The sequence below is a fragment of the Belonocnema kinseyi genome, chromosome 7, assembly GCF_010883055.1.
Source record: "Belonocnema kinseyi isolate 2016_QV_RU_SX_M_011 chromosome 7, B_treatae_v1, whole genome shotgun sequence".
In the NCBI taxonomy this organism is placed as follows: Eukaryota; Metazoa; Arthropoda; class Insecta; order Hymenoptera; family Cynipidae; genus Belonocnema; species Belonocnema kinseyi.
The window spans coordinates 44,741,957-44,752,193 of NC_046663.1; the positions used below are offsets into that span (position 1 = coordinate 44,741,957).

Consider the following 10,237-nt stretch of genomic DNA (forward strand, 5'->3'; position numbering starts at 1 on the left):
ATAGAATTTAATTATTTGGTAAAAAATTTAAGTTTTTGGTTGAAAATGAACATTTTTGGCTGAAAATTAGTTTTGATATCTGAAAATGTGTTTATTCCATTTCTAAAAACAAATTTCTTCTTTACAAGCAAAAAATTCAATTATTTGGTAGAAAATTGATATATTTTGTGGTAAACTTCGTCCATTTGGGTAGAAAATTAATCTTGATTATTGAAAATTAATCATTTTGGTTGAGAATTCAAATATTTTATCAAAAATTCACATTTGCTAAAATTTGAAAATTTGAAATTTAAAGCTTTGTAGTTAAAGCATTTTCAATTAGACCCTCTCCAATTTGCAATTTTCAGACCTAAATTTTTTATCTTGGAAAATTTCATATGAAAGGAGTTGCAAATATACTATTTCTAAATCAAAGCCTTCAAAATTGAACAATTTTATTTTGAATTTAGGAATCTGGCAATTGATTTTGGAATTAATTTAACTGAATGATATAAAGTCAAAGCTTTTGAAATTCTAGAATTTTAGATTTTTTTTCCAAAAAATTATTATTTAGTATTAAGATCAATTGGGAAAATTTTTCTAGAATCAAAAATAAGTTCACTGTTATTTGCAAAGTTAAAAATAATATATTTTTTCAATTTGGAACATTTAAAATGGAATTATCAAAGAAACTCTCAAAATTAAGTGATTTCAAATGTGAAAAATAAAAAAATATCTACTACAGAAAATGAAAACCTAAATGATTCCAAACTAACTTAAAACTGAAAAAATGTTTAATGACCAAGAATGAAAACATTTTTGAATTCAAAACCTTCAAAATTTAAATTATTTTATGTAAATTAAAATTTTTCAATATTAACAATTTGCAAATTGTTAATTTATGATTCTCGCAATTCTACAATTTCACACTCATTTGCAAAAATCAAAACTTTTGTAAGGGAAGAATTGAAAATTCTGTGCTCAGAAGAAAAATTTACAACACTAAATTTGTAACTATTCAAACTTAAACTTGATAATACTTTATTTAGAATTATTATTTTTGCTTGAAATATTCCAATCAAATATTTTTCAACTTTTTTGTTAATCTTCAACTAAATAGCTGACCATGTACAAATGTTACATTGAAAATTAAAAATTAAAATTGAATAATACAAAACAAGGTCGTTATGATTTCATTTTTTGAAATTGCACAATTGTAAACAATTAAATTCAATTTTTTTTAAAGATGAGTTTAAAATATTTAATATTTCAGAAAATTTTCTTCTTTTAGAAGTTTGGAGAAAATAAACAATATTGGATACATTTTCGAAAATGCCTAAACTCTTAAAAATATTTTTAGCTGGCTCGAACTTTTTTGTCAAATTTTGAAAAATTATTCAAAATGTAAAAAATTGCCTCAAAATCTACTAAAATTGTCTTAGAAATTAAAAAAAAATTTGTTTGTTCACTTGACACCTTTCAAAGTTATTTTAAAGCATCTAAAGTGTTGATTCGAAATCTTTAAAAAAATATAATTTTTTTAAATCTTTTAGAGTTTAAAATTCTTTTTCGATCTCTTCAAATCTTCTAAATATTTCTTGAATTTACTTGTTTATTTTTATTTTTTGAATTCTACTAAATTAAAAAATTTTGTTTTAAAATTTTCTACTCTTTTTCAAAATTTAAGGAAATCTTTGAAAATGTTTTGAAATCTTTTTTCAATCTTATGCAAATTTGTTGCTTAATTCGTTGAAAATTTCCAAACTTTCTAATATTTTTAAATTACTCAAAATTTCCATGATTATTTTTTAATTTTGTTAATAAAAAACATTGTCTTAAAATATGTCAGATTGTCCTTTAACAATTTTAAAAATGTTTTGAATTCTTTTTAAATATTCTCTTAAAATTATTTTTTTTCATAAAAAATCATTTTAGATTTTCATAGGAACTTCAAGACCTTTTTTCATTTTCTTGAAACCTTACAAAGTTCTAAAATATTTTATAATTTTCTATTATTTTTTAATCGTTTTAAAACTTCTAGGTATCTCTTAGGCTTACTCTTTTTAAAAATTTAGGAAATAATTACAAATTTTTAAAAATATTTTTTAATTTGCGCTTGGAATTCATTAAGAAACAATCATTTGAAATTTTCCCATGGATCTTAAAAATATTTTTTTAATTCTCTTAACATTCTACAAAATTAAGTTTACCTAAAATTTTTCTAAATACAGAAAAATTTAAAAAATTGTCTTGGCCTTCCATATTCTCTTTTCACACATTTTTAAACCTTCTAAACTTAAAATTATTGATTGAAAATTAAATCTAAACCATTAAAAATTTTGCCCGAGATCTCTTAAAAACTTTTAATTTTAAAATATATGAAAATTATTAAAAAGCATTACAATTTTTTCAAATTCTTCAAAATAAGTTTTTCGGTTTAAATGGTATCTTCTATCAATAATATCTAGAAAAATTTATAAATAAATTTCATTATTAAGTAAAATGATTTATTTTGACAAATTTATTGATTACAAAGGTTGATATAGAGTGAACCTCTTCAATAGCCCTCCCTTGTATAGCCCTTCCGAGAATTGACGCCGCCCCACAAGTAGGTGTAACAGGTGCTGCGCGGGGTTCGCGGGGTATGCGGGTTCTGCGGCTGTCACTCAGGTGAGCAGTCAGGCGTGAACAAACAAAAGCGGAGCAGGCTCTAATGAGTTAGTTTCCACCCACCGTCAGCCCCGAAATCGGCACTATAGAAGAGGTTAACTGTATTTGAACGGCGGTTACCATATTCTGATGCTTTATAATCCAAGGAAAGGTATAATGATAATTGTGCGATCCCTGTCCTAATGATACTAAATTAACCATATTGCTTTGCACTGGATATATATATTGCTAAAAAAATATATATAAAAATTCAAATAACCATCCAAAATTGCAATTATTCAACTAGTACTTATTATTTCTTACAATCTGAAAGTCAAGGCCTATTCTTAGAATAAATAATTAGAATAATTATTGAATTTAAATTAGTCAATTGCTTACAAGATCTTCTACTTCTTAAAACTCTCGGTGTGAAAGTTTAAATTTTTAACGATCACAATTTTCATTTCCATAATTCACACATGGCTTTAAAGATACTATACTGTTAATTTTTTGTATTCGAAAATTCATCCACTGTAGCACTAAAATCGGATTTTAGATTTCTATTTTTATTCATTTTAATTTTCCTTAAAATAGTATTTAATATTAAAAGTTCATTGACTGAACAGGGGGACCGACAAAATTGATTAAAAACTTTCCTGCCTATTTCCTTAATTTCCCTAACGATTTTTTCATTTTCTCTGATCAATAATACTCAGAGGCGAGCATTTACCCCTTTCATAGATGGAATTAAGCAATAACATTTCCGATTGTAATTTAAAATTCTTTGATTAATTGATTTATTTTAACTAAAACAAATGGATATCATAAAGATGATTTTTCAATCAAATGGTCAAATTTGAAAACAAAAAAGATACTTCAACAGAGAGCAGTTAAAATTGTAGCAAAAAAAAAAAAAATAAACCAATTTTTTAGTGGGAGATGTCGCGACTGCGCGTTTTTTACGCCTGGATGCTGAGACCCGTTCGCGAGTTTGTAAGAACGGTTGTCTGTAAGCAGGAGGCTTTTTCTTAATGAGCTTACAAGTTTATTTTTTTAAAAAAAAGTTTAATTTTTAACAAAAAAGTTTCATTTTTAATGAAATAGTTGAATTTTTAACCAAATATTTAACTTTTTAACCAAATATTTGAATTTTTTAAAGAAAAAGGCGAATTTTAAACCGGAAGTTTATTTTTCTACAACAAAGACGAATTTTTAACAAAAAAGGTATATTTTAAAACAAATACTTAAATTATCAACTGAAAAATATAAATCTGTAGATAAAACTGGAAAAATTAAATTTCCCGTAAAAGACTTCATTAAAAAAAAGGGAATTTTCATTCAATGAGATAAATTTTCTACTACAATGATGAATTTTCTAAACAAACGGATCCATTTTTAACAAGTAAAGAATTTTTAGTCAAAAAGAAAAATTATTTCATACAGACCGCTAACCATGAGCCAAAAAATATGAATTTTTAACACAAGAGTTGAATTTTTGACAAACCATTTGAATTTTCTATCATGAAATATGAATTTTCAAAAAGTACATAGATTTTGTAACAAATGTTTGAATTTCTAACTGAAAAAGTTCAATTTTTATTTAAAAATAGAAAAGTTTAATTTTTAGTAAAAAACTTAATTCTTTACAAAAAAATGAATTTTTAAAAAGGTCGTGTAATCTTTATTAAAAAAGGTAAACTTTTAACTACAATGATAAATTTACAAAATAAACGGCCAAATTTTTAACAAATAGAGATTTTTGAGTCAAGAAAGAAAAATATGTTCATGCAAATTGTTAAACTTTCAAGACAAAAATATGAATTTAAAAAAAAGTTAATTTTTTAACCAAAGAAATTAATTTTTAATCAATAACTTTAATTAATGATTTGCAATTATGAATTTGCAACAAAAATAGGAATTTTGAACAAAATAGTAGAATTTTAATCCAGAAAGATGAATTTTTAAATACAATGATAAATTTGCCAATAAAACGCATAAATTTTCAACAAATAAAGATTTCTCAGTGTAGAAACAAATATAATTGCATACAGAATGTTAAACGTTTAACCAAAAATATGATATTTAACAAAATACTTGAGTTTTTTACAAAACGGTTAATTTTTTAACGCCATAGTTAAAATTTTAACAAAATAGTTCGATTAAAAAAATATATTAACATTTTTAACCAAATAGTTCAATTATTAAATGAAAAGACGAATTTTCAGCCAAGAAGTTTAATTTAATTCTATCAAAAAAGACAAATTTTTAATAAAATGCATGAATTTTCAAACAAATGGTTAAATTTTTAACTGAAATGTTTAATTTTGAGCTAAAAATGGAAAAGTTTAATTTTGAGTAAAAACGAGTAATTTTCAACAAAAATGGAATTCTTAAGAAAATAGTGACATTTTCTTCAAAAAGACGAATTTTTTACTGCAATGATTAATTTTCTAATTTTTAACAAATAGAGATTTTTTAGTCAAGAAAGAAAAATAATTTCATGCAAATGGTTCAAGTTTCAACTGAAAAATATGAATTTAAACAAAATAGTTCAATTTTTAACCAAAATACAAATTTTTGACCAAGAAGTTTAAATTTCTGTCATAAAGACTAATTGTCCACAAAATACATGGATTTTCAAATAAATGGTTGAATTTTTAACTAAAGCGATCAATTTTTAGCCAAAAATGGAAAAGTTCCATTTTCAGCACAAAAAAATTGATTTTCAACAATAAACAAAGGACGAACTTTTTAAAAAATGAAAAATTTTCTGGCGCGAAAGAAAAATAAGTTCATGCAGATTGTTAAACCTTCAAACCAAAAATATGAATTTTCAACAAAATAGTTGAATTCTTAACCAAGAAGTAGATTTTTCGACAAATAGTTTAATTTTTAACTAAAAATGATCTATTTTCAGTAAACAACGGAAAAGTTAGATTTTTAGTGAAAAAACTTAATTTTTCAGAGAAAAAGGAATTGTCAACATAATGGTATAAGTTCTGATTTATGTAGTTCGTATTTTACCCAATTGATTGGATTTAAAATTTTTAAAAAATAGTTGAATTTAAAAAAAAATTGCAACAAAAAAGATTGAATTTTCAGCAAAATAATGTAATGTTGAAAAAAGATATAATCCTCAGGAGGAATCAACTGAAACAAAGAAATAAGAAATTAATACAACGCAAGTAAATTAATAATGAGAATATGATATCCGGTTCATTATTCCATAGTTTTTCCCTGACCATTTACATTAAAAGATCAGCATCTTAATTTTGTAACATTCTTAATACAGAATCTTTTTTAAACTGAATAAAATAAATTCAAGTTCAAAATAAATTTGAAAAAATGTAATAGCCTTAATAGTTATGTAAAGTCCTTCTTGCAGAAAATTTCTGACTTTTGCAAGATTGTTTTTTCAAAATCCTTGACTTTCACTATGATTTCAGTTTTACTTTGACCTATGGCCACCCTGGTAAACAATAGTTATCATGGTTAAATATTATTGGAAGGTTGTATCATTAAACCTGTTCGTTCTATAAGACAGTTTAGTGATTTTAAATTACAAATATATTTAAAGTCTTATCTTCAATTTTCTAAAATTTTAATTAATTAATTTAAATCGCATAACAGCTTGTTGTTTTGGGAACATGAAAGATTTAACTTTTTTAATCTATTATATTTTTTCCCTAGAACTATTTCAAAATTAGTAATTCGTAACCCAGTATTAAAATTTAATAATTAAAATAAAGATCACACAATTTTCTTTTCCATTATGCAAAATATTCCATTTGAATGTTTGAAATTTTGTATTATTTATCTCAATCATAAATAAATGCTTCTAACCAAAATTTGGTGTCAATCGGTTGGATCACTCAACTCAATCTGGGTTGCAAAAACGCTGCTTATGCCAATGCATGAATTTGTATTATCACAGTTAAACACGTAATTTAAAGAAAAAAAATCAAGATTTAAAGTTGTTGCATAAATGGAAAAGACGTTTTGAACATAAATTTTGAAATAATATAATTCTGTCTTTCGAATTTATTGCATGGGTTATTGCAACAATGGTTGGGTTAACGGGACAGCTATGTATTGTAAATAGTAGTTGAGTATTAGGCGTTAGCCGCGGAGACAGAGGCTGGCAATGCGAGGCATCGCGAGGAAAGGGAGACATGCGTGCGAGGCGAGGCGCAGCGAGGAAGGTTAGGATATAGAAGCGAGCAGATTAGTTATAAGGTTCAACGAGAAATCTATTGTTTACCTTTACTTTGACCTTGAACTTGACCTTTAAAGCCATTTCAAGGTCAACTTTGTATTTTCAAATAGGAAACTCTATTTTTGACATTGGCAATCGAAAGAGTGGGAAATTTTACATTCAAATAGATACTCAGGTCATAGGTCAAGTGTGATTTTGCAGGTCTGCTGAAGGTCATTTAAATTTAAGCGAGTTCCAGCTTGCGTTATCGGGATAACTCTGTATTTTCTCAGGTCAAAGTCGTTCTCATTTGAAAACACAAAGTTGACCTTCAAATGATCTTGAAGACAGAGAGTTCACACTGACTGACGTACAGACACAGAATACACTGAATTTACTGCGATCCACAGTAAAAATCGACACTGATGTCTGGCAGCATCTCCGAGGATTACCTTTGTCAGATATACTGCTTGCGCAACCTAGAATCTTGATCGGAGAAGATCACGGTGAATTGCTAGTAGCTCGCAAATCAATTTTCGGCCCTGGAAATTCTCCCATGGCCTCTCTCACTGCTTTAGGCTGGTTTGTGCACGGGAAGTGCAAAATAGAGCCGAACCGGAGTACATAATGTTTTATCATCGGACAGAAAAGGATGACATCAGCCTGAGAAAGACGGATTTCTGGAACACCGAGACATTCGGTGTAAATCCAACTGCTACCAGATTACGCTCCAAGGAAGATCAGCGTGCAGAGGAATTAATTAACAGAACAACACGTCGAGATGGAAATAAGTGGGAAGCAGGTTTGTTATGGAAGACCAATAACGAGACGTTGCCACCTAGTAGGAAGATGGCAGAGAAAAAATTCGTTGCACTAGAGAGAAAAATGGATCGTGATGCAGCTGCGAAGTCTCATGGTTTGAGCTTAAACGATTGGCTCCTGAAAGGTCCAGATCTTCTTGGTTCTCTAGTGGGAATACTCTTTTGGTTCAGAGAGCGGGCGATCGCCATTGGAGGCGATCTGAAGAAGATGTTTCATCAGGTTCGTATTCGGAAAGAAGATCGATGCAGCTAAAGAATCCTGGGTCGAGATAAGGACACGAATGAGATATTCGTATTCGAAATGCAAGTCATGATTTTTGGGGCAGTGTCGTCACCTTACGTAGCCCAAGAAATTCGGAATAGAAATGCAAAAGAATTTGAAAATGAGTTTCCAAATGCTTATCGATCCAACAACACAGAAACACTACATGGTTGATTACTTAGACAGCCTGGACACTACGACGGAAGCCATTCAACGAGCCAAGGAAGTGTATTTCATACATCAGAAAGGTGGTTTCGAGATTCGGAACTGGGTAACAAACTCGAAGGAAGTACGTGAATCTCTTCCCCAGGACGAAATTGCAACAGGTTGCAGTCAGCTATCTTTCAGCAGTGAAGATTATCAACGAGTGCTGGGAGTGATCTGGGTACCCGACAGCGATATCTTCACGTTCACCACCGAGTTTCCAAAACTTAAAAAGAGAGTCGTCACGGCAGAGAAGTCACCGACCAAGAGGGATGTTCTCAAACTCATAATGTCGGTTTTCGACCCATTGGGTTTGCTAGCAGTGATGTCAATCAGAGCTAAAATTCTGATGCAAAACATCTGGAGATCTGGTGCCGACTGGGATCAACCACTCCCAGAGAACTTGTGTGAAAAGTGGAGAACTTGGTTGCAGTTTCTTGACAGTGCAGCTGCGCTGCGCATTCCTCGTTCTTATGTTTCAGATATGGGAGCACTGCAGGATGTCCAGCTACATGTTTTCTGCGGATAGTCAGCAAGCCTTCGCAGCCGTTGCCTTCCTGCGACTGGAGAGGGAGAATGGAGTTCGGACGACCTTAGTTATTTCGAAAAGTAGAGTAGCGCCACTTAAACCGATGACAATTCCAAGATTGGAACTGCAGGCAGCGGTTATGGGCAGCAGACTGGCGAATTTTATCAGCTCAGAGCACAGCATATCCAGTGGAAGGAAGTTCATGTGGACCGACTCTCAGACAGTTCTCAGGTGGATTCGATCAGACGCACGTAAGTACCAGACGTTCGTCGCTCATCGAACTGGAGAAATTTTGGAATCGACAGCTCAAAATAAATGGCGACGGGTACCTACTAACGAGAACGTTGCAGACGAAGCCGCCAGAGAAACTTATCCTTTGGAAATAAAGTCCACGAACAGGTGGTTCACAGGACCGGAATTTCTCCTGAGAGACGAGTCTGAGTGGCCACAAGTTTCTCTCTCAGAGCAGCAACAGGAAGAGACCCTGGATTTGAAGAGAGAGTTCTGTGGCACCGTGTCACAGAAGGTAAATTTCGATGTTCTGATTAATTTTTCCAGGTTTTCGAAATGGCATCGGCTGATTCGCACCTGGGCTTGGACCAAATTCACCGCAAAAAAATGGAGAAACTGGCAACGTTCCCAAGACTGCAAAGATATTGCAGACATGACTCTGACAGTTCCTGAGGTGCAGCAAGCGGAATTGGAAATTCTCAAGATGACAGGCAGATAGTTTTCCGGAAGAACGTGAAATGTTGAGAAAGAAGAAGGATCCGGCTTCTACTTCACGATTATACCAGCTTTCGCCGATGATGGGATCGGACGGTCTCATAAGAATGGATGGTCGAATCAGAGAAAACAGTGCTTTAAGCCATGCTACGAGGCACCCCGTGATCCTAGAAGGAAAACACCCTGCGGTACGTCTCATGATACAACATTTTCATCTTCAGGCAGGGCACCATGGAAGAGAGAGAGTGCTCAACGATTTGAAGCAGTTATGTTGGATCCTGAAGGCCCGAACAGCAGTAAAGAGTACCTGGAATTCTTGTCAGGATTGCAAGAATCGAAGAGCCCAACCCCGGATTCCAGCCATGGCACAGCTTCCGATCGTACGAACCGATGGATCGCAGTATCCTTTTACAAACGTAGGAGTTGATTATTTTGGTCCATACCAAGGGGCGATCGGTCGAAGAAGAGAAAAACGCTACGGTGTTTTGTTGACGTGTTTAGTTTACAGAGCAGTACACCTGGAAATAGCTCACTCATTATCGGCAGACTCGATGATTATGACACTACGCAGAATGCTGAGTAGAAGAGGGAAGCCGAAACTCATCATGTCTGAAAATGGAACCAACTTTGTCGGAGGCGAACGAGAATTGAGGGAGGCACTAGCTGAAATGGAAGGCGAAGCACTTCAACGCAGAGCAGCCGAGGAGAGAATAGAGTGGAAATTTATATCTCCAATGAGTCCACATATGGGTGGCTGCTGGGGGGACCCATTCATTTTTCGGAACGGATAAAATTTAAGAAAGGTAAAATTTCAGAATGGGTTATAATACATAATGATAAAACTTAGGAATAACAAAAATTCGGAAAAAGGA

The 10,237-nt window shown here is 31.3% G+C and overlaps 1 protein-coding gene across 1 annotated transcript; it reads left to right on the forward strand.

The window, feature by feature from the left end:
* The first annotated feature begins 8,742 nt into the window (after nucleotides 1-8,742).
* LOC117176434 lies at nucleotides 8,743-9,369 on the forward strand. The gene has a single exon (XM_033366674.1). The coding sequence runs from the start codon at nucleotides 8,743-8,745 to the stop codon at nucleotides 9,367-9,369; it is 627 nt and encodes a 208-aa protein (XP_033222565.1).
* The last annotated feature ends 868 nt before the right edge of the window (nucleotides 9,370-10,237 follow it).